The following is a 24,000-nucleotide window of genomic DNA, read 5'->3' on the forward strand; positions in this document are numbered from 1 at the left end:
CCTCGTTCCCAGGGCCCTCGACACGCTGAAAAACGCAAGACTAGTTCCAGTACCTCGCGGTTAAACCAGCCTTTTTGTTTTGAAATGGCGGCGATTTACCGGCAAACTGTCACATTTTGACGAATGCTAAGAAAACTAGACCAAACTTAAGGCTACAATTTTCTGTCATCTGTCATCTTTTGTACTACAGTATGGTTTTAATGCTGTACAGTTTGTCAAAACAACGACAGAAGTCAGCAGCTTTCGTACCTTTGCTCGAACGACGATTCAACACCCAGGGCCCTTTCCCTTTCCTGTCATTTGGGTCGGCGGGAAAACGCACGGCGCATGCGCGTCCTGTCATTCGGGCCGGCGGGAAAGGGAGAGGACCCTGACAACGAGGTTGTCCTCTCCCCCCACCCTTGGCCACCAAAAAGTACATTTGATACCTCTATGAAATGAACCTCGGGCGCAAATTGTCTGCGCCCCCTGTTCTACCGCCTGGGTTTCCCAGCATTTATGGGTTTATTTATCAGGCTTATTTTGGGTAATCTGGTCAAGTGTTTTGTCGAAAGACAAACATATTGTTAAAAGACAAGCTATTTGGGCTCGCTGAAGCAAAACGGGATTTTTTTTTGGGGGGAGGGGTAGGAATCATGAATTACGGACCAATCAAGAAAACTGGTCACGAGTCATAGAATGAATTTTCTAAATGGCATTTCTAAAATGTATAATAAACAAAAGTCGAAAATTAAATGTTTAATTAGGACACTGTTCTCGGGTCATGTATACTAAATATTTGGGATCAGAAGGCAGAAAACCTTTATTGTGTAGTTCCAGAAAATATCCATACCCCCAATGGAGGGGTTTGGAAATTGCGGGGGTGGGGGGTTCAAACGCCCAGGAATTTCGGGAGGGTAGGTGGGGGAGGAGGGGAGGGTAAAATGCCCTTTTTACTTTACAGTTACTCGGAGAAGATATCGTTTAAAATTTCAAATCGTGAATCTTGAATCTTTAATACGGCCAAAGAACACGCAAAAAAGTAAACATAAACACACCACTAGACTACACAAGTCTTTTCAACCAGTAGTTTTTTTTATTTTTCACTAATTTTGTTTTTCGCCCTATGTTTACCGTAAAATCAATAGGGACAAATAAAGAGCTTGGGCTACCTGTGGGAGGAGGGGGGTGGACTCTCCTGATAAGTAGACGGGGTTGATCTTCCTATACCAACTGTTATCTCTTCTTAGGCAGGGTTGTTTAACGGCTTTTCAGATTTATCTTTTAGGAGACCACACCCAATTTGCTAGGGGGTAAGAATTAGGGGTCAAAATTTATGTTGACCACGATTTTGCCGACCGGATCACCCCCGTTTGTTTTTGTCCCCACTTCCCCCCTTCCACTTCCCCCCCCCCCCCCCCCGGTTCCCTTGGTGGGAAAGTGTAAGAGGATTTACAATGGATATACCACCGTGTATGTTTTGAAAAATACGCCTATCCAAGTAGCTCGCTATAAGCTTATAAGAGCTCCAGAGCTCCAGATTCCAACCAGTAACTATGTTCAATTGAAACCCGCGCAAACTAGGCGCATGCGCACTAACAAATAGGGGACTTGTTCTAAGAGATCACGTGACCTGGGTGGCAAATTCAAAACAAAATAATAATAAAAAATCAGAAATGACTGCGCCCGTCACACCGGAGAACGGCGTAAAAGCACAATCTAAATGAAACTAAACCCTTTCTGCAAAAAAGGAATTCTGACTTTTTTCGTAAGCGCTAAGTAAGTTGCTTTTTGTTGCTGTTATTTTTCCTCTTCTGAACGCGCGCGCTAGTTTGCCACCCAAACAGTCACGTGATCTCTTAGCGCAAATCCCATATTGAGCACATGTGCATTTGACGGATGGATTGCGTGACATATTGTTCTTTCAAAGGTTAACGACGCGCGAGAAAGACAATGTCATAACAGACGTGTATTCACGTCAAGAAAGAAGTGGCTACAATGATATCTCTAATTTCATTGTAATTATGTTGTAATTCAGTGTATTTTACATCCTTTTACTTGATCCTTTTTTAGAAGGATTTCGAGTATACTCTTTGCGTTACACGCACTTCTTCTAGTTTTTGTATTAACAGGACAAAACAACAGTGTCCTTTAAACGTATTGTTTTCAGCTGAAGTGTCTCACAGACAGCAAATGGCCTACAGTGTAGGATACCATATCGAGTCGAATATCAAGAATCAGAATCACGGGTCCACTCCAATTATGGGTTACCCGAGTGTTGTCACATGGAATCCATACTAATTCAAACTTTGAATTTGTTTGTTTTCCTAGGTTTTACCCGCAAATACCTACAGTCTTTTAGGTTTCTCGTCAAGCCACTCATATCAATGTCTATTCGCTCTCCAGGCTTTCTCCAGTTGTTGCGATCAACATGTTTCATTTCGTCTATAACTAGCTGGGTCTGGTAAATACTTGGCAAAACCATCGGAGGTAGAAGCTCACATAGCGGCCGCTCTTTTTTTAAGTCGCTAAAACTACTATGCTTTGCATCAGACTTCGAATCAGCTATTTGTTTGAAACCCAAATTAGACAAATCCGGCGCAGACGAACTCATCTCTCGACTCATTGCAAGCAAAGGTTTGAGCGTTGTTTGTTCCTGTGATATGAATTCCTTTTGTGGAATTTTCGCGTTTGGGACTTCTAAGGAGTATTTGATATCTTCATCCATTCTTGATGTGACCCTTCGAGATATCCTAGGCGAAGGCCCGCAAAGGCTAACACTTCTAGCTCGTGGTTTCTTTGTCTGTGGAGGCGGGGGATGTGGGACTAGTTTATCCTCTTTTACGCTAACGCTTGTGTCAATATTGAAAATATCTCCCGCGCTATAACTACGGTAAACTTTTTGCGCGTGTGCGGGCTTCTTAAGGGGTGCATTCTTAGGCTTGGTTACACGAATCTTTGGAAGGCTTTCTTGACTGTTCTCTCGATTTATAAGCTCCCTGATCTGTGTTTCTTTGACCAAGGAATGCTTTCTAATCCAGCCTGCTATTCGTTCTTGTTTGGTATTTCCAAGTGGGTCATTGCGGGCTGGTTGAACTCTAGCGCGTGGACGCGGGCGAATCGAACTTGGCTTGATAATGACATTGTCTCCTTTAAAATGCTCCTTCAATGACTTCAAAAGCCTGCTTTGATTCTCATCTTTGACTATAATGGTACGAAGGCTCGTTTTTTCTTCATTTCGCTCGTCGAATTCCAACGAATCTTGACTCTCGGTGGAAAATCTGTCACAGTCTTCCTGCATTTTAGCGGCAATTGAGATTGAACTCTTGTTCTCCACACGGTGTTTTAGTGTCTGGTTTGCGTAAATCAAGTCTGGAGAGATTTTTGTAATACTTCAGCTCAGGAACAAAGTAATAATGACAATTTCACGTGTTTACTTGCACTGGAATATCCGATTTGAATACTTCCTGTAATTACTATATCACATGGTGAGCTTTTAGCGCATTTTAAACACGTAGCCCGCTTATAACATCACGCACGTACAGCCCCTTAGAATCACACACAAACCCTTTTGGAAGATTTCAACATTCATAATCACCAAAACACTTTAGAACCAAAAGGATTTCGAACACGTGCAGACATTCTTCTCTCTAATTTCTTCAGCGAGTCTCGTGCGTGGTGCAAGTCTTGCATGCGTCGGGAGAAGATCTTTTATAAGTCCGAGTTTTGCGATAAGGGGCTTACAAGCTTAGTAAAGAGCCAGGAATGCGACAAGTTGTGCGAGAGGATCGGGAGTGCATGAAACCTAGTTATTAATTTGGGTATTTGCATAGCAGTCTGCTAATGGGGTCGCAGAGGTTTGGCGATGACATGTCAAGCACTTGACAATTTTTCACATTGTGGAATTGATTTTTACCGAAAATGCTCCGGAGTTGTCAATGGCAATTAATAGTGCTGGATTATCCTTTCATCGGGGTGTAGGCAAAAACCACGCGAACCGAAGCACCTCATAAGAAGGTATCCTTAATCTCTGATCTCTACCAGCCACCACTTTGTAATCGAGCAAATAACCAAGTTTTCCTGCAATGAAGGCGTTTACCCTGTCTTTTTTTTAACGAAAAACTCGAGCGATCGCTCAAAATCATTCCCAGCAAAATACAAAGAAAAGAGGCCTCTGTTTCTGCTAGCAGGGTACAATTGGTACAATAACGTAAAAAAATAATTTTTCCTAGATGGTCAATTTGAAATTTCTTCAAATAATTTATCTGAATGAAAATAATAACATATGTATGGCTGACAAAAATAAATTTGAGACCCCTGTGGTATGTAAGCTAATAAGCGCGAGGAAGACCCCTCCCCTTTTTTATTCTCTTTTTATTTGCCACAGGAAGCCCAAATCTTGTGTGTCATAGGGGCTAACGCGATCCATACCCCGGGTCTGTGGGTAGGCTAGTGGGTAGGTAGTGCCCAATAAGCACAGGGAGCCGATAACGCCACATAGTACAATACCTCACATTAATCAACAATATATCTCGCCATAGTGTTATAACAACGCAAAATGCCGTTCGCAACAAAATTTGGCTCTACCATTTCTCTCTCTATTACTTAGCTGTAGGGATAAAGTGATTTACATGTGGGTAAACTTTCTTTTTTTCGGTTATTCCTGTTGAATTCCAGTAATCTCGTAGAACCACTTAAAACAAATTTTAGCCTTTAGAAAGAAGACACGTTAATTTGTTTGCATTTATATTCAAATGATACAGGATAATCAACAGTGGCGTGGCTTGGAAACTAGTACTTTAGGAAGCGTTTAAAAAAGGTCATATTTTCTTAAATTTCTCTATTATGCATCATATGTAAAATCAATACAATAAAGAATATTATCCGTGGCCTCTATTTTGATATAGGGTGTGTTCAAGATAATTTCAATGTCCCACATGAGAAGGGTTGTGCTGACGTCTACAATTTGGAGTCTATCGAGACAGCGTCATCTGTCTGAGAAGCCACGTGTTTCACTCGTTCCCAATACCCACTCAACTCGTCTTGTGACGCCTCGAAATCCTTCTCGCCCCGCGGGACCGTCCCGCGTTGGCAGCAACAAAACCTGCGACACTGAAAAGAACGCAAATCTGACTTTTCGCCATACGTGGCCACAGCATCCAATAAAGCCGACATGAAACATAACCCGAGTAACAGACTCATGACATCAGAAGTAGCAGGAATAAGATCCCCGAAACCGACCGTTGTCAAGGTGATAAACCAAGCGTACACTGATTGAAGGAATGTCCAATTTTCGCGAGTGCATGAGAAAAAAGAGGCAATTAAGAGGTAAAGAATAGCGACGGTTATGTCGCCCAAGCAGACCTTTCCTTCAAGACCTTTCACTTCCGTTCGCTTGAGGCATCTCGTCTCGATCAGTATGATGAGTTTCTTGATGTAGTGGTTATAGTGGTTGCCCATGGATTTAAGCGTTAACAGGGTCAAAGGGATTCCAACTAACGCGTAGAAGATGGTGAAGAGTTGGCCACCTGGAGTCTTCGGCGTCAAGTTTCCATAACCTAGGGAATAATTATCTATTTAACAAAATATCACTCTCATTAGTGCGTGCGTGTGACATCCAAAAATCCAGTGATGACGTCACCTGTAATCCAGGCTTTAGCTGCAATAAGCTGGAATAAACTAACAAGGGGTCCTTCTATAATATAAATGTACTTTTTCCCGGAATTAAACCCTTCAAAGGAAGTGAGGTAAGGTATTATTTTTCTGCTCATTTTTTAGCTCGTTTTTTTCTTAGGAATGAGCTTTCTAGCAAATAATTGCTCAAATTGTTTTCTAGAAATTCTGGAATTCGTTATGGATGAAATATCAAATATGCAAAGGAATGTTTTTTAGTCATCAAGATACTGAATGATTTGCGCATGTTTACAAGGGTTTTTTTTGCTTCAGGGGTCTTGTATACTTTTTTTTGTTTTCATTCAATTGCCGTTTTTAATTTATGTTAAAAATGCAGCTACCGCCAATTTTTTGAATTCTATTTGAAGGAGAAAAAAGCTAATTATGAAAAATAACAGCTAATCTTTTAGTGCATTCGACACGAATTTGTAGATAAAATCTTTAAAATAATTTCCCTAAAGTTGAGTTGAACACAAACAAAACTTAAGCAAACATTTCGAGAAATATTTACGTTAAAGTGATAATCAGTCGATGAAATATGCATATACTGAAAATAAATGGATACTTTTTGCTACCTCTCTCAAAAGATACATATTTTATCTGAGAATAAATATTTTTCGTTTATATAGTAGGTAAAGTAATAAGCTCAGTAGTTGAATAGTAGTTGAGCACATTTTGGCTAACTGATTTTCTGAATAACAAAATTAAACAATAGCAATGATATGATCAACAAAAAAGATAATCCAAGTCTATCCTTGCATTTCTTTAATTAATATATATATATAAATATATACTTTCAACTTACCAATAGTCGTCAACAGATGTGTAGCGAAGGTCAACCCTTTAAATACATCCCAGTTATTTCTTTGACTCGATAACGCCGTCATACTTGATATGTTAAATATCATGGCGAGGAAGTCTTCCTCTTTCATCTTGAATCGCTGGGTTGCGTTTATTTGGAGAAGACGAAGAATCTCTTTTCCATCGGTAGTTTTCCCGCCATTATTCTCCCTCTCGAGAGTCATAAATATCGCTGCACCAATCCACAGATAGCAAATGAAAAGCAAAATTCTTATCATGAAAACCCTTGATTCTCCTCTCATTGCTAAAACAGGAAGGATCTATACTCAGTTTGATTAGTTTTTGTCACTTTTTGAAGCTTATCTTATAAACGAGTTGTTTTGAAATGTGTGCCTGACCCGAATTGAGCAGGATTTAGCGAATTTTAGTACTTTCAAGCTATTCAGTTTCATTTGGCATCCCGTGTATTTGTTACACAACTTCCCTATATCTATGTTAATAAATGAAAACACCTGTTAAGGGATATTCTAGACCTCCTGGTAACGGTAGTCAAGCAGAGTAAGACGGCGTAAAGGGCATAAAACGGATCTGTTCCGCAAAATACCTGTTCCCGCAGCCCGTTTTTTTTTTTGCTTGGCTGGAAGATCTTAGACCCTTCGGTTGCTGGGAAAAAAATCGTCCCGAATGGTTCTGCTGGTTTTTGAAGTCGAACTAGTTGTGTTGGGAATAATAAAGGCGCTGGTCGTATGCTTGAGAAAAAAAATAGTCCGGATCGGTTTTACGGTCAATTATTCAGTGCTAAAATCCTAACCAATGCTGGCTGGGGAAAAAAGGAATGGTCCCTCGCCTGGGAAAATGGAACAGATAATGTTTTCCCAGCAACTTTTTAAATGAATATTTTCGGAATCAGAACATATTTAAAGGATGCAATATGAGAAATATGCTATTTTAACTCGTTGTATGCCCTTGATTACGTAAATATATAATACGTTTGAACAGTTAGCTTTGCAAGCTCGACATACAGCAAGATTTCAAGTTTTCACGTGAAGCTAGCTGAAGTGATATTACTTGGATTATAGTTCGATAAGTTGACAAACACCTGCAGGCTGTGGCAATCAATGGCTGTCGTTTTTCTAAATGGTCTTAAAGAGCATGGGGCGAGCGCGCGGGAGACCTGTGATATTCTAAAACGCTACGGACTAGGCTCCATTTCCTAGATGGCTGCCAGCAAAATCGAATTAATCACGATTTCCTGCAAGTTTACGTGGAAATTCTCGACTTAGTTCTAGAGCGACATAGTCTACTTTGAAGCCGTTTGCGTTTGTCAGTCGCGCGGACGGCTGCAAAGGAGATTAAGACAGAAAAAAAAAGCAAAAAAAAAAAAATGATTGGACTCCCAAATATTGTATGTAATGCCTAATAAGGAAATGGCCGAGCAAGCTACAAAACGACAGTTTTTAAAACAAGATTGACTGATAGCGTAGATGCAGAATTAAGATCAGAAAATGTAAGCTGTGAGGAAAATAAATCACCTCCCTCAAATCTGACTGTAGATTTGCTACAGTTGCAATAGTCTGGATCCGCCACTGGAAGTCCGATTTTCCAAGAAACTATCTGCGACTGAAAGACCCAGGCAATCGACTTCAGGGACACCGTTGGTTTTGTTTTATAATTTGAAATATTTTATCATTTCGGAAAATGCTATTATTCAAAGACAATATAATTATAGATAATATTGATTATGGTATATTTTGTAGATTTCACATTGATTTATATTAAATCAAGTGGATTTAGTTCGTTATAAATCTAATTAGCAATTATTTTTTGTTACACTAATAAATATTGGTCACAAAAGTCGACGCTGAATGTTACTGAAACGTGTAGTTCATAGAAATTTTTAAATCTTATTGATCAAATTTGAAATTTGTGCCCTTGTACAAGTATTTTCAAATCCTTTTTCTTTTCACCATGAGAAAAGAGCAAAATTCTCCTTAAACACGAAACCGCGCTATAAAAGGGTAAGGACCGCCCACAATCGACACCTTTTGAATTCGAATCAGAGGTAAAGATGGCCGGTGGTAACGGAACTCGAAGCGGGAAAATAAATTTCTTCGATTTGCTTATATATCGTACAATTCAGAGGCGAAAATAAAACATATTTAGAAACTTAAAGTAGACTTATACATCACATATGAAATCTAGAAGCACAAGAGGAGCTGATTCTCGCAAAAATCTGACCAAGATTTGTGTTGAATTCGAATTACGCGCCGATTTCTCCGGGTCATTCATGAATCGTCCTTGTCTCCGCCATGTTTACGAGCCCAAAATATCTTTACAGCCGCTACACAGTATAGAACATGCGTGCAACAGTCCCTCGGGATTCGGGTTGACCTATTGAAGAATTTCGGGACGTTATTCACTGATTTTCTGAAACAACTGACCTATACGGAATGCGCTACACGAGAGGCGAGTTGTCGAGTTACGATGCCTCTACTGACAATCTTTAGCAGTTAACAGCAAGAATAGCAATGGAAACGAGAAATTAAGTCCTACAGTATAGCAATTTTGCTGAAGATATTAAAATTATTTCGCTTTTAAATCGTCTGTTTACAACTTAGAATCTGCAACGTGACTTGCGCAACGGTAGTATAATTATCAATCGCGGCTTGTACCGTGCGATTTGCTCATCCTTTTATTAAGTGGTTAGAAAAACTTTTTTTACAAAAGCTTTGTTATATTACAGGTTTACTTTCAAAGGAGGAATTCTGCAGGGGTAGCTTATAGGCTAAAATGTAGATATTTTAGCTGCCAGTGTGAGATTGCGAGACTGAGATCGCGTAACAGCGCGTGTAATTGTAATTCAACATATACAGGTTTTCATTGTCATTCTGCGGTATGTGAAACACTTTTGAATATTCCTAGTAGAGTTTATGCTATGAATTGTTGTAATTTGAAATAATTCAAGCAGGGTAGGGAAAAAGTCTTCCTCTCTATTCGCATTGTTATTCATAGCGCTACCGGGAGCTGTTGTCAGTTCGGAGGGTGAATGACAACTGAAGGTGACAAACGCCTGGCACAGGCTCTTTTATAGCGCGGTTTCGTGTTTAAAGCCGCATTGTCACCAGTTTACTTCCGGAGGTCCGACGGAAACCTCAACCGTTAAAAGACAAAACAATCTATTAGAATCCGAGATATTTAACAGGCCATCCGCTCTAAATTATTAATCACATCCTCAAAGAAACTTCCAATTGACACACTGGTTTCAATATTTTGAAATATTTTTCGCGTTTTCCGTTAAAAATCATCGGATATTGTTAGGTAATCCACCGGAAGTAAACTGGTGACAATAACTGGTGACAATAACAGTTTTTTTGTCCGCTAGACATGCATTCCAAACATCAGCTGTAACTTTTAGCGTAGTTTACCGCTACTCTGTGATTGGTTCATTTCGATCCGCGACTAAGTCAAGCGAAGGCAAGTTACACTGTGGATAAGCTAGTGTGTGGATGAGTTTCTACCTTTCTCAGTGGACATTTATAGCCAAATTCGTTGTTGCGCGACCTCCCAGGATCGGGAATTGCTTACTTCGTTTGGGAATAGCGCATAGTCAATCAAACCAAACAATCAAAACCAGGCAAACCGCCCTCAAAGCTTGTGTCTGACTACGCGCTCTACCCAAACGAGACAAGGATTTTGCGCCGAGGTCGCGCAACAACGAATTTGGCTGTAAGTGACCTTTTTTTTAGGGGAGGTCTGAGCTAAGGGCGCATTTTTTTTTTACTCGTGATTCCAGAATGAGAATGATTAGAATAGAAAAAGCGCGTGTTCGTTTATCCCACGTTCCTATTCCGGAATGGAATGAAGGCCATCCCCATTGTGCTACCTGTAGTAGCATGACCCGAATGCTTTCTAAACATTCTCTATAATCTATTCCCATTCCAGAATGACAGTAAAATTAACGCGCCCTAAGTTCTTGTATAACGAGATAAACATTTGACCATAGGCAAAAGTAGTTTGTTTATCATTTTTTGGTGCAATACTGCTTGTAAACGGGAATCAGTGTCTCCTGTTTTTTTATGCGTGGACAGAAAGTATCAGAACTTTTAAATATGGATATGAATGCCAATATATATAACCTCTGATTGCGTGCGCCGTACGGGAATATATATAACCTCTGATTGCGTGCGCCGTACGAGAACTGATGAACCCGAGAAACTCATGCTCAAGGGCAATGTAACAATTGAAGAATTCGAGGCTCCATAAGGTTATACGTACGGCTCATCCAAACGAAGACAATACTATATTTATACATCTATTTTAATTAAGGTTTCACCCGCAAATCAATGTATTGTAACTCGAAATGGTTCATGGGTAACGTATAAATGGCTGAATCCTAGTCTCTGAACGCTATGTGATCGTCTAGGGGTCGATAAACAAGAATGTTAAAGCTTTATAAACGTGTGTTTGTTTTTATTTACGCTTAAAATACCATTTATTAGATACCCATGAAGCACTGCGGGCTACGACACATAGATTCTCCGAGTGCAACCTTATTTGAAATAGGTGTACATAAGGTTATACGTACGGCTCATCCAAACGAAGACAATACTATATTTATACATCTATTTTAATTAAGGTTTCACCCGCAAATCAATGTATTGTAACTCGAAATGGTTCATGGGTAACGTATAAATGGCTGAATCCTAGTCTCTGAACGCTATGTGATCGTCTAGGGGTCAATAAACAAGAATGTTAAAGCTTTATAAACGTGTGTTTGTTTTTATTTACGCTTAAAATACCATTTATTAGATACCCATGAAGCACTGCGGGCTACGACACATAGATTCTCCGAGTGCAACCTTATTTGAAATAGGTGTATACAGTGTTTTGAGAGTTTCTTAACGCAAAATGTAGTTCTTTTTCTTTCTGAGCGGACAGTGTGGGATTAGTTATCTGTCCTCCTGGTGCCGTGTGGCACATAGGGCCTTCACAGTGCTTTTCCACTTTTCCCTGTCTGCTGCTTTTGACCGCACCTCGTCCCAGTTCCTCCACCCCGCCTCGCCTCTCTCCCTTTCCACAGTCCTTCGCCATGTTGTTTTGGGTCTTCCCTGTTTCCTTCTGCCTTCTGGTGTCCAAGTTAATGCTACGCTGCAGTCATTTTCTCTTCCTTGTCTCAACACGTGTCCGATCATTTTCCATCGCCGTCTCTTCACTTCACTGCTCAATTGATGTACTCCAGTTCTACTCTGTACCTCTTCATTCGTTACATGGTCTTCCCAACTAATTTTCAATATCCTTCTCAAACACTTCTGTTGGAATACATCTAGCAATTTATCATCTTTTTTGTTCATTCAGTGTGGGATACATATCAAGAAAATTGAGCCCGTTTTTGGCAAACGCGGTCACTTCCATAATGTTTAAGGTGAGCGTACCCCAGGGGCTTCGTAAACTTTATGACTTTTAACCAGAAGAGAAAAACAGTTACTGTGACCATCTTTAGTTAGTTGAGAAGGTCCCTGGAAAGAAACTAAGTTTTCTCGGTACCAGACCCCCAAAACGACAACGTTTTCTTCATATGTACGGACCACTTATTAAACAATGAGCGCCTTAGCTTAGTTGCTGTAAAAAAAGGCCAATCGGCAAAGGAGATATAGGGTGTTTATATAGGGTGTGTTCAAGATAATTTCTATGTCCCACATGAGAAGGGTTGTGCTAAAGTCTACAATCTAGAGTCTATCGAGACAGCGTCATCTGTCTGAGAAGCCACGTGTTTCCCTCGTTCCCAATACCCACTCAACTCGTCTTGCGACGCCTCGAAATCCTTCTTGTCCCGCGGGACCGTCCCGCGTTGGCAGCAACAAAACCCGCGACACTGAAGAGAACGCAGATCTGACTTTTCGCCATACGTGGCCACGGCATCCAGTAAAGCCGACATGAAACATAACCCGAGTAACAGATTCAAGGTTTCAGTCGAAGTAGCAGGAATAAGATCCCCGAAACCGACCGTTGTCAAGGTTATAAACCAAGCGTACACTGATTGGAGGAAAGTCCAATTTTGGGTAGTGCATGATAAAATAGAGGCAATAAAGAGGTAAAGAATAGCGACGGTTATGTCGCCCAAGCAGACCTTTCCTTCAAGACCTTTCACTTCCGTTCGCTTGAGGCATCTCGTCTCGATCAGTATGATGAGTTTCTTGATGTAGTGGTTATAGTGGTTGCCCATGGCTTTTAGCGTTAACAGAGTCAAAGGGATTCCAACTAACGCGTAGAAGATGGTGAAGAGTTGACCACCTGGAGTCTTTGGCGTCAAGCTCCCATAACCTGGGGAAAATGGTTGATCAATAGCGTCGTTGGGGTGCATCAAGGGCTGTGATATAGGTACTATGAGGGAGCCCATCACTAGGAGCGTTCAACTGTGATATAGGTACTATGAGTGAGCCTATCACTAGAAGCGCACAACTGTGATATAGGTACTATGAGTGAGTCCATCACTAGAAGCGCACAACTGTGATATAGGTACTATGAGTGAGCCCATCACTAGGAGCGTACAACTGTGATATAGGTACTATGAGTGTACCCATCACTAGGAGCGTACAACTGTGATATAGGTACTATGAGTGAGCCCATCACTAGGAGCGTACAACTGTGATATGGGTACTATGAGTGAACCCATCACTAGGAGCGTACAGCTGTGATATAGGTACTATGAGTGAGCCCATCACTAGGAGCGTACAACTGTGATATGGGTACTATGAGTGAACCCATCACTAGGAGCGTACAGCTGTGATATAGGTACTATGAGTGAGCCCATCACTAGGAGTGTACAACTGTGATATAGGTACTATGAGTGAGCCCATCACTAGGAGCGTACAACTGTGATATTGGTACTATGAGTGAGCCCATCACTAGGAGCGTACAACTGTGATATAGGTAGTATGAGTGAGGCCATCACTAGGAGTGTACAACTGTGATATAGGTACTATGAGTGAGCCCATCACTAGGAGCGTACAACTGTTATATAGGTACTATGAGTGAGCCCATCACTAGGAGCGTACAACTGTGATATAGGTACTATGAGTGAGCCCATCACTAGGGGCGTACAACTGTGATATAGGTACTATGAGTGAGCCAGTCACTAGGAGTGTACAACTGTGATATAGGTACTATGAGTGAGGCCATCACTAGAAACGTACAACTGTTATATAGGTACTATGAGTGAGCCCATCACTAGGAGCGTACAACTGTGATATAGGTACTATGAGTGAGCCCATCACTAGGAGCGTACAACTGTGATATAGGTACCATGAGTGAGCCCATCACTAGGAGCGTACAACTGTGATATAGGTACTATGAGTGAGGCCATCACTAGGAGCGTACAACTGTGATATAGGTACTATGAGTGAGCCCATCACTAGGAGCGTACAACTGTGATATAGGTACTATGAGTGAGCCCATCACTAGGAGCGTACAACTGTGATATAGGTACTATGAGTGAGCCTATCACTAGGAGCGTACAACTGTGATATAGGTACTACGAGTGAGCCCATAACAAGGAGCGTACAACTGTGATATAGGTACTATGAGTGAGCCTATCACTAGGAGCGTACAACTGTGATATAGGTACTATGAGTGAGCCCATCACTAGGAGCGTACAACTGTGATATAGATATTATGAGTGAGCCTATCACTAGGAGCGTACAACTGTGATATAGGTATTATGAGTGAGCCTATCACTAGGAGCGTACAACTGTGATATAGGTATTATGAGTGAGCCCATCACTAGGAGCGTACAACTGTGATATAGGTACTATGAGTGAGCCCATCACTAGGAGTATACAACTGTGATATAGGTACTATGAGTGAGCCCATCGCTAGGAGTGTACAACTGTGACATAGGTACTATGAGTTAGCCCATCACTAGGGGCGTACAACTGTGATATAGGTACTATGAGTGAGCCCATCACTAGGAGCGTACAACTGTGATATAGGTACTATGAATGAGCCCATCTCTAGGAGCGTACAACTGTGATATAGGTACTATGAGTGAGCCCATCACTAGGAGCGTACAACTGTGATATAGGTACTATGAGTGAGGCCATCACTAGGAGCGTACAACTGTGATATAGGTACTATGAGTGAGCCCATCACTAGGAGCGTACAACTGTGATATAGGTACTATGAGTGAGCCCATCACTAGGAGCGTACAACTGTGATATAGGTACTATGAGTGAGCCTATCACTAGGAGCGTACAACTGTGATATAGGTACTACGAGTGAGCCCATAACAAGGAGCGTACAACTGTGATATAGGTACTATGAGTGAGCCTATCACTAGGAGCGTACAACTGTGATATAGGTACTATGAGTGAGCCCATCACTAGGAGCGTACAACTGTGATATAGATATTATGAGTGAGCCTATCACTAGGAGCGTACAACTGTGATATAGGTATTATGAGTGAGCCTATCACTAGGAGCGTACAACTGTGATATAGGTATTATGAGTGAGCCCATCACTAGGAGCGTACAACTGTGATATAGGTACTATGAGTGAGCCCATCACTAGGAGTATACAACTGTGATATAGGTACTATGAGTGAGCCCATCGCTAGGAGTGTACAACTGTGACATAGGTACTATGAGTTAGCCCATCACTAGGGGCGTACAACTGTGATATAGGTACTATGAGTGAGCCCATCACTAGGAGCGTACAACTGTGATATAGGTACTATGAATGAGCCCATCTCTAGGAGCGTACAACTGTGATATAGGTACTATGAGTGAGCCCATCACTAGGAGCGTACAACTGTGATATAGATACTATGAGTGAGCCCATCACTAGGAGCGTACAACTGTGATATAGGTACTATGAATGAGCCCATCTCTAGGAGCGTACAACTGTGATATAGGTACTATGAGTGAGCCCATCACTAGGAGCGTACAACTGTGATATAGATACTATGAGTGAGCCCATCACTAGGAGTGTACAACTGTGATATAGTTACTATGAGTGAGCCCATCACTAGGAGCGTACAACTGTGATATAGGTACTATGAGTGAGCCCATCACTAGGAGCGTACAACTGTGATATAGGTACTATGAGTGAACCCATCACTAGGAGCGTACAACTGTGATATAGGTACTATGAGTTAGCCCATCACTAGGAGCGTACAACTGTGATATAGGTACTATGAGTGAGGCCATCACTAGGAGCGTACAACTGTTATATAGGTACTATGAGTGAGCCCATAACTAGGAGCATACAACTATGATATAGGTACTGTGAGTGAGCCTATCACTAGGAGCGTACAACTGTGATATAGTTACTATGAGTGAGCCTATCACTAGGAGTGTACAACTGTGATATAGGTACTATGAGTGAGCCCATCACTAGGGGCGTACAACTGTGATATAGGTACTATGAGTGAGCCCATCACTAGGGGCGTACAACTGTGATATAGGTACTATGAGTGAGCCCATCACTAGGAGCGTACAACTGTGATATAGATACTATGAGTGAGCCCATCACTAGGAGTGTACAACTGTGATATAGTTACTATGAGTGAGCCTATCACTAGGAGCGTGCAACTGTGATATAGGTACTATGAATGAGCCCATCACTAGGAGCGTACAACTGTGATATAGGTACTATGAGTGAACCCATTACTAGGAACGTACAACTGTGATATAGGTACTACGATTAAGCCCATCACTAGGAGCGTACAACTGTGATATAGGTACTAAAAATTAGCCCATCACTAGGAACGTACATTTGTTGTATAAGTACATCATATGAGTTAGCCTTTTCACAGTATTTGTCTGTCTTAAAAAAATGACGGGGAGCCAGTAAAATTGAGTTACGATTCCTCTGAATAAATTACCTGTCTCACACATGGCGCATATAAAGGCAAAGTAAAAAAATTCAATTGAAACAGATTGGAATAGCAAGTTTTAATTTATCGAAAAATATTGACCTGATAGGTATGCTCATCATATTTTTTTGAGTCAAAGTCGGGCTTCAGGTATTTTTAGGGGGCATCTGAGAGCAAATAGTATTTTTTTTTATTAGAAATGGGGCTCACAAAAAGAGGCATTTAAGACTTTGTTATACAATCCGTAAAATACTTTTAGGTGACATGTTTGCTCCGAGGGTGTTTTTTAGAGTAGCAATTTTTGGTATTCAGGTGTTTTTAGGTGTATTTTTCGAATCTCCCGTCGAGCATCCCTTTTACCCTGAAGAAGCTACGGGGTAAAAAGACTCTTTCAAGACAATGATCCACTTAATGTGCGCTCCTAGATATTAGCTTTCTGGGTGCAATGAGCATTAGCAGGTGTTTGTAGTGCTGCAGTATGCTATTACCGTATTTACTCGAATAAGGGTCCCGGCGCTTATTAAATTTTTCGACTCTCAGACGGGGCGTTTATTTAAAAGGACGAGCTTCGCACAATTATCAGTTTTATGACAGTTTCTCTGTCTCTATTCAAGCTTGGAGTAGGTTTGTTTAATAAACTTTCTTCAATGAAAAATTTCCCTCCTTCTTGTCCAGAGTCTATTTGCTCCAGCGCGAAAGAATTTATTTTGAATATGAACAGCAACAGATTATGATATTTACTAGGGAAAGGGGGGAGGGGGGGCGCTTATTCGGGGTAGGCGCTTATTCGAGTAAATACGGTGTCTTCAGAATAAAAATTGGCACTCAAAACCTGAAACTTTTGGTGAAATTGGGGCACTGGGAGAACGTGCCCCCCCCCCCCCCCCAATATTTTCAAAAATTATAAGGAAATGACCAGGGCGTGGCTGTGCCCCCTCCAATATTTTCTTAATTTTTCTGTATTGCCCCACTCCCCCAATATTTCAAGGCCTGCTACGGCCCTGATATTGTTGGTTGTCAGAATATTGCCATCGTAATCAGCACCATAATGTTGCTGCCTAGGCTCAAATTTTATGAAATTCTTCATCCGCTCCTTGAAGCCGCTTTATACGAAATGAGATAACCCTTTTTCCGAACAGTATATCGTATTCGTTGGGTGTTTTTTTCCTTTTTTTGTTTTTTCTTCTTCTTTTATACACATAGAGATAAGACAACATAAACACTTAATACTTTTGAGATTAAATATGTAAACGTGTACAGTGTTTTAAAAGAAATTGTTGGGACAGGATATGTGACATATCCATATTGTGACATGGTTTAAATTTTATTTAAAGGAGAGGATTTTTATTAAGAATATATTATTTGTAGTACTGTATGTACTTATTTTCACAAACTTACCAATAGTAGTCAGTAAATGTGTAGCAAATGCAACTCCTTGAAATATGCTCCAATTGTTGGCTTGTGTTGCTGACATTGCACTAGATATGTTAGATAACATAGCGAGAAAGTCTTCCTCTTTCATCTTGAATTGCTGGGTTGCGTTTATTTGAAGAAAACGCAGAATTTCTTTTGCATCGGTAGTTTTCCCGCCATTTTTGTGGCTCTCGAGAGCCATGAATATCGCTGCACCAATCCACAGATAACAAAGAAAAAGAGCTATTCTTATCAGGAAAACCTTGGTTTCCTGTCTCATTGCTAGATCGAAAAGTCCTGAGTTATATTTGACAAGTCCTAGCTACTTTAAAAGCCTACTACTACTACTTACACAATGAATTATTCAAACTATTTAATTAGCAGAATTAAAAAAAACAGACTACCAGGAGCTTTACTCTATACTATTAATACAGTCTGTCCTTAAATACATTGATAAAATTCACACAAAAAAACCCTTAGGCATTTTTTGCTAAATGACTGTAGTACTCCTTCTCATTTTGTCAGTGTTCCATACTAAATGTTATCCCCCTTACAACTGCGCGAAACAAACGATTCTGTTGGTTTTGGAAAAAAAAAACACGCATTGGCAATTTAACTACAAACAAACGTAGAGAGTCGTATAAATGCATTATATATCATAAGTACTATACACATTGAGATTTATTGACTTTTTAAACTATATTGCACTTTCTTTTCACCTTGAAAAGACCTTGACGAGATAACAGTTTCCGCTAGACATACACATTCTACACATTTGCCATACATTCAGCGTGCACCAAGCTACACTGTACTGTGATTGGTTGATTTCGATCCTCGACTAAGTAAAGCTCGAGGACATTTTCAACTGTAAGTATGCAGTGAATATCACTCTAAAACCGCCCTAAGAAAAGCTATATTTTAACTCTTAACTTTTGACAAGGAACATGTACTTTCGAAGAACTTTGGCCACTTGCTACTTTGGCCAATGTTATGCTCCTAAATTTAGGAGCGTCGTAAAATTGCTTTTCCCGTTTTGCAGATTGACCTCTCATAAATCATACCTTAGAATTCATAAGAATTTGATCATTAAATATTAACGCCTTCTTGTGCTTGTCCATTAATAATTGATTAAGATCGTTGTTCAATTTGGGTATTTTCGCTGGAATGACTATAGGTAAAAGGAAATGTCAAAATGGGAAATGGACTTTATGACATTTCCTTTTTCTTGTGGTCAGTCGAGCAAGAATTCGCCAGCAATGCTAGCCGGTGCTGGCGCAGTTTGCACGGGGCTTAATGAAGACAGGCGCGTAAAACGAATTGCAGATGGCGGGTGCCAAATCATTGATATTATATGCAAAACGATAATAATTAACATTCCTTTAATAAAATATGACCCGATTTTAGGCGGTAGAAAAGGGGGGGAGCACCCCGTAGCTTATCCACTGGTAGAATTAAATTGAACTTCTGTGCTTATGTGCTCTCGTGTAATCTGCAAATCTACAAATACCTCACACCCCTGGTGGCTTCCTTGACAGTAAAGTAAAGCAATCAAACTCAATAAAGATGCGAAAACGCACAATTTTTTCTGACATTCCATGAAATTCATTAGCCAACCAAGCGACAAACCAAAGAAATACTTGATTGCACATCGCACATCAGCATGGTTCTCGGTAACTAGGAAAACCTACTGTCTGAGAGGCGGGTATGTACAGTTAACTGTTAAAACTCTACTAAAACTCTACTACTTGGACTTGTTCATCCGTTTGACAAGCCACGTGCTTCACTGGTTCCCAGTACCCGTTGAGCTTTTGCCGAGGAGCCTCATCCTCCTCTTTAGCTTGCGGGACCGTCCCGCGGTTACGACAACAGATCCCGCGGCACTTCAACGCCTTATTAAAGTCAGTTTTCTCTGCATAGATAGCCACAGCATCCAGCAACCCCGACATGAAACACAACCCAAGCATCAGTTCCATCGTGTTTGTCATTTGCTGAATAGGAATCAGATCTCCGAAGCCAACCGTTGTCATGGTGATAAACCAAGCGTACATGGACTGGGTAAGAGTCCAATTGTGCTGCACGCACGAAACCGCTGACGCAAGAAAAAGGTAAATGATAGCGACGGTTATGTCGCCCAAGCAGACCTTCCCTTCGAGACCTTTCACTTCCGTACGCTTGAGGCATTTCGTCTCGATTAGTATGATAAGTTTCTTGATGTAGTAGTTGTAGAATAGGCCCATTGCTCTTAGCATCATTAGAGTAAGGGGGATGCCAAATAGGCCGTAGAAAATACTGAAAATTTGTCCTGCTTCGGTTTTTGGCGTCAAATTCCCATAGCCTGAAAATAAACCGTGAAACATTCACGTTTATAATTCACAAAAGACATATGAGCCACTATCTGATCTGAGAAAAAAAACGGTTACACCATAATCATATAAATTCGATCTCTTTCGGGATTATTGAGAAGCATAAAGTGCCAGATTAAGGCTAAGTTCAAACGTCGTGTTATCCATTAGCCATGCATTTGCATTGAATACGGCTCATGGATAATACGACGTTTGAACTTAGCCTAACTTATTTTCAACTTCACAGTAACTTTTTTTACGCCTTAAATTGATAAAAGACACCATATAAAGACAATACAAGACATCAATAAAAGACATCATATACGAGAGTTAATAATAAAACATGTAAAAAAAATATTCACATTTATGTTACAAGGTTTTTGTGAGACAGCACCAACATTGCCGACGAAGAAATTGCTGGCGCTTTTGTATACACCTTTCTTATAAGAACGTCCAGGCTGAGATTTCACCAAATTTTAAGAACATGCTAGGAACATGCAGAGGCTGAGAGCGCAGAATTTTTTTTTCTTTTATAGTCCTGATGCGTTCTACAATGCAGAATCGAAGTGTGTTTATAGTTACCTTATATTGCTATTGATCATTGGTGTAATTCTCTTCCCAATAATTTAGTATGAGTATTATATTCTTATATAAACTAAAATTTTCGTTAAGAACATATTCCGAGCCTTAAAATGTCCCAAAAATAAGACGGCCGACAGTTCTTAAAAGCTCATAAAAAATAATAATCATACCCAATGAATCATCTAAAGAATTGAACAAATTCGAACAAATCCATTCTGCATTTTAGAAGGAATCAGACTAACAAAGCTATATTTTTCTGCTATCTGAGCCTCGGCATGTTCTTAGCATGTTCTTAAAATTTGGTGAAATCCCAGGCTGGACGTTCTTATAATAAATCGTGTATTCGCGCGCGTGTTAAGTTTTTTCCGTCCAAAAACGTGCGCTTCTCGGATAGTTCATAGGTCCGACGCGCACACGAATATCCAATCAGGAAGCAGCAAAAAGAAGCCAGCGAAGTGCAACCCAAATGTCCCACAAAAGTCTCACAAATTGTACAACATGTCTGCAAGTTATTTTCCAAGAAAGGAAGGCCATACATGACTCAGACATTAAAATAAGTAGGGAGCAACACCTAGACATTACGAGTTCTAAAATTAAGCATCTTGTTTTTATATTAAACTCAGGCAATTTTTCCCATGGAGCAAGGTGTACAATACTCGATCTTGTCCCTGAGCATCTGGCTAGTGTACTGCTAGAAACAATTGGAAGGTGACTTAAAACAAAATAGTTCTGGGTAGAACTCCAATCACAGTTCCGGAGACAATTATGATCACAGTTGTGGGAACAACTGATAATACAACTTATACCGCAGTACCACTCTGGTTGTGTTAATCAAATAACGCCTATATTTTCATTTATCATGTTAACAGTACTATTTAATCAATGTACAATCAACTGGCTTCTTTGAGTTAGTTAAAATATAAAACTATGTAATAATGCAAAACGGACAAATAAAGTCTTGTTCAGGATTTTTATACATCTCAATGTCCTCTGTTGACATACCTAGACATTCTCCATGATACCATTCGTCGCAGTTATCGCAACAAACCATAAAGCGTTCATCCTCAGGCTGTCTGCCTAGCAAAAAAAACTTCAAGTTCGTCTTCGTCATCATCGTCTGAGGCACCCCATTCACATAGCACGACATCGTCATCTTCCAAACTATTAGTACTATTGTCCTCACCTTGCACCTGCCTGTTTTGTTTACTTGCATCTGGGACTATTGACATTGCAATGTGTGCGGCTATAAGGTGTTCTTTGTCCTTTTTCTTCATCTTATGGGTCCTGTTTGAGAGACTATGATGGTTCAGGTATTTGTCGAGCTCAAATACCTTTAGAGAAGATAACCGTCTCTGTTCATATAGATCTTTCTAGTTATAATCATTATAATTTTTCTCTTCTCGTGCCACTTTTCTTTCTGCTTCTTCTCTTAGTCGCTTGGTTTAAATCAACTCTCGATGTTCCAGATGAAGGATATAATTTCGAAGAAGATTCTCTGGAACTATGTACTTTGTAGAAAATTCCTTTATTTTGACTTCATCTGATGATATTATTTCCTTTTCCTTGAAAAGCTTTCTTAGCTGGGCACGGGGTTGAAAGTCGTCAACAGGTCGTGGATTTCCGTTATCATCATTTACTTGCGCGTCGCATGCAGATCGATAATGAAAACCGGGCTTTGTATAATCGGGGTATGGGCGTGGAACGTGAGCAGTCCTGGGGCCAGTCCATTTTGTGCAAAAATCACAAAGGTCCCCCTGTTCTTAGCCTGTGTACACCCGCTAAACGCAAGCTTTAAAATAATGGAACTATTTCCGTCTGCACGCAGGCTACCTGTTCTTCACAAGCTCCTTTCACGTAGGCTATATACAGTTCCCCACTCTGAAAGTGTAGATGACAGAAGTTCTCTAGTTTGCTATAGTATCCATGGCCAGGCAATTTAAGCTTCCCAGATTCGGATTTGGTAGGAATATATTTATCCATATACTCATTGTCCCTATGGAAACGTATCCACTACAAGATACACTACAAGATATAAAACCATTTGGTGCTGGTTCACCGTCCACTCGGTCAGTCAACTCAACAGCAGCTCTCCATGCATTCTTCTTTGCTCTTTTTTTCTCCAGTTTTTTGTACTCCTGTAGTGAAAGTGCCTCGATTTCTTCTGCTTCAAGTCCTTCGAAGCGTTTATGATATTCCCAGTTGGGAGTTACAAGGGCTTCCCCAATAGACGCGTTCGTGCGTTCAGCCTTACATTAGAGAACATAATACCCAGCAAACGGCACGAAAAATGATCGAGCTCTCCCTTACCCGGCATTTTGTTTCAATTAAAAATTCTAATCAAAATTTTATTCTTCCCTTGCGTAGTTGGCATTGGCTCAATAAACCCATTTACCTTTTCCATCCCCTACTTTTAAGACTTTCATTGACTACAAGAAATAAATTTACAAGCATTTAATTGATGAATTAAATATTCTGTTATGTAAGAGTATTTATCGCGGATTTTTTTACTTACCAATAGTGGTTAATAGATGAGTCGCAAATGTGACACCATGAAATATACCCCAGTTATTTGTTTGGCTTGCCGATATTGTACGAGATATGTCGGACACCATTTCGAGGAAGTCTTCTTCGTTCATTTTGAATCGCTGCGTTGTATTTAGTTGGCGTAGACGAAGAATGTCTTTTCCATCGATAGTTTTCGCGCCACTTCTGTCGCTTTCGAGGGCCATAAATACTGCAGCACCAGCCCACAGATATATAAAGAACAGAGCAGTTCTTATTAAGAAAACTTTGGTGTCTTTTCTCATCGCTTAATTAAAAAAATTCCTAACACTGGAATGCGCGCGAGAACATGTAACGAGACTTGTTTAGCGTATTCTAAAACGTGCCTTTTATAAAAAACATCACAGTTCTGCTCTTAGCGGGCTCCTAGAGTCTAACGTTGTCATAAAATCATAATGCCCGAGATGAAAACCATGGCTCTACTTGCAATGTCTTTATTCTCAGACAAAAGATCGTTCTTTTATTTTTTTTTATTTTAGATACCTATTCCCATAGCTACTTTATCCATTCACAACAAACCAAAAATTATGTAAAAAAATTCTATTCAAGCTGATCCAAGCACCTGCCCTTGAAACTATAACCATATGGGTGTTTATCACCTCTCACCAATGTACTACTGGTTAGTTTTGAGAAAAAATAAAGAGTGGAAACAACCCCCCCCCCCCCTACCCATACTTATTACAGGTTCCAGACGTTTCGGTCAAGATCAACTAGCGATAGAGGCATCGTTGTGAACATAAGAGTGTATGGAAAAAAGAAGCACAGAGAAGAGCATTC

General features: G+C 40.4%; 3 protein-coding genes and 1 long non-coding RNA gene across 5 annotated transcripts; 1 reads left to right on the forward strand and 3 right to left on the reverse strand.

Moving 5' to 3' along the window:
• Positions 1 to 1,981: 1,981 nt before the first annotated feature.
• Positions 1,982 to 6,960, reverse strand: LOC5509643 (potassium channel subfamily K member 16). 2 transcript variants are annotated; one of them, XM_001630112.3, is made up of 3 exons: positions 6,458 to 6,960; positions 5,344 to 5,537; positions 1,982 to 5,091 (listed from the first exon to the last, which is right to left on the reverse strand). In XM_001630112.3, the coding sequence occupies exons 1-3, from the start codon at positions 6,753 to 6,755 to the stop codon at positions 4,939 to 4,941; spliced, it is 645 nt and encodes a 214-aa protein (XP_001630162.3). In that variant the 5' UTR covers positions 6,756 to 6,960; the 3' UTR covers positions 1,982 to 4,938. The 2 variants fall into 2 exon arrangements, with proteins under 2 accessions (XP_001630162.3, XP_032234506.2); XM_032378615.2 differs by having other exon boundaries at positions 1,982 to 5,537.
• LOC125557445 lies at positions 5,532 to 19,834 on the forward strand. Its single transcript, XR_007305280.1, has 2 exons — positions 5,532 to 5,726; positions 19,655 to 19,834. It is a non-coding gene; the product is annotated as an uncharacterized LOC125557445 (long non-coding RNA).
• Positions 11,622 to 18,082, reverse strand: LOC5509644 (potassium channel subfamily K member 15). Its single transcript, XM_032378617.2, has 2 exons — positions 17,723 to 18,082; positions 11,622 to 12,774 (listed from the first exon to the last, which is right to left on the reverse strand). The coding sequence occupies exons 1-2, from the start codon at positions 18,015 to 18,017 to the stop codon at positions 12,173 to 12,175; spliced, it is 897 nt and encodes a 298-aa protein (XP_032234508.1). The 5' UTR covers positions 18,018 to 18,082; the 3' UTR covers positions 11,622 to 12,172.
• Positions 18,370 to 23,507, reverse strand: LOC5509645 (potassium channel subfamily K member 3). The gene is made up of 2 exons (XM_048720059.1): positions 23,174 to 23,507; positions 18,370 to 20,072 (listed from the first exon to the last, which is right to left on the reverse strand). The coding sequence occupies exons 1-2, from the start codon at positions 23,466 to 23,468 to the stop codon at positions 19,468 to 19,470; spliced, it is 900 nt and encodes a 299-aa protein (XP_048576016.1). The 5' UTR covers positions 23,469 to 23,507; the 3' UTR covers positions 18,370 to 19,467.
• Positions 23,508 to 24,000: the final 493 nt, after the last annotated feature.

Source organism: Nematostella vectensis, chromosome 12 (genome assembly GCF_932526225.1).
Source record: "Nematostella vectensis chromosome 12, jaNemVect1.1, whole genome shotgun sequence".
In the NCBI taxonomy this organism is placed as follows: domain Eukaryota; kingdom Metazoa; phylum Cnidaria; class Anthozoa; order Actiniaria; family Edwardsiidae; genus Nematostella; species Nematostella vectensis.

Excerpts from the sequence above, each read along its gene's own strand:
- LOC5509643 (XM_032378615.2), bottom strand. The coding sequence starts at position 6,755 with ATGAGAGGAGAATCAAGGGTTTTCATGATAAGAATTTTGCTTTTCATT. Across the intron at positions 5,538-6,457 it reads ACATCTGTTGACGACTATTG|GTTATGGAAACTTGACGCCG; the intron begins GTAAGTTGAAAG and ends ATTATTCCCTAG.
- LOC5509645 (XM_048720059.1), bottom strand. The coding sequence starts at position 23,468 with ATGAGAAAAGACACCAAAGTTTTCTTAATAAGAACTGCTCTGTTCTTT. Across the intron at positions 20,073-23,173 it reads TCATCTATTAACCACTATTG|GCTATGGGAATTTGACGCCA; the intron begins GTAAGTAAAAAA and ends GTTTATTTTCAG.
- LOC5509644 (XM_032378617.2), bottom strand. The coding sequence starts at position 18,017 with ATGAGACAGGAAACCAAGGTTTTCCTGATAAGAATAGCTCTTTTTCTT. Across the intron at positions 12,775-17,722 it reads ACATTTACTGACTACTATTG|GTTATGGGAGCTTGACGCCA; the intron begins GTAAGTTTGTGA and ends CATTTTCCCCAG.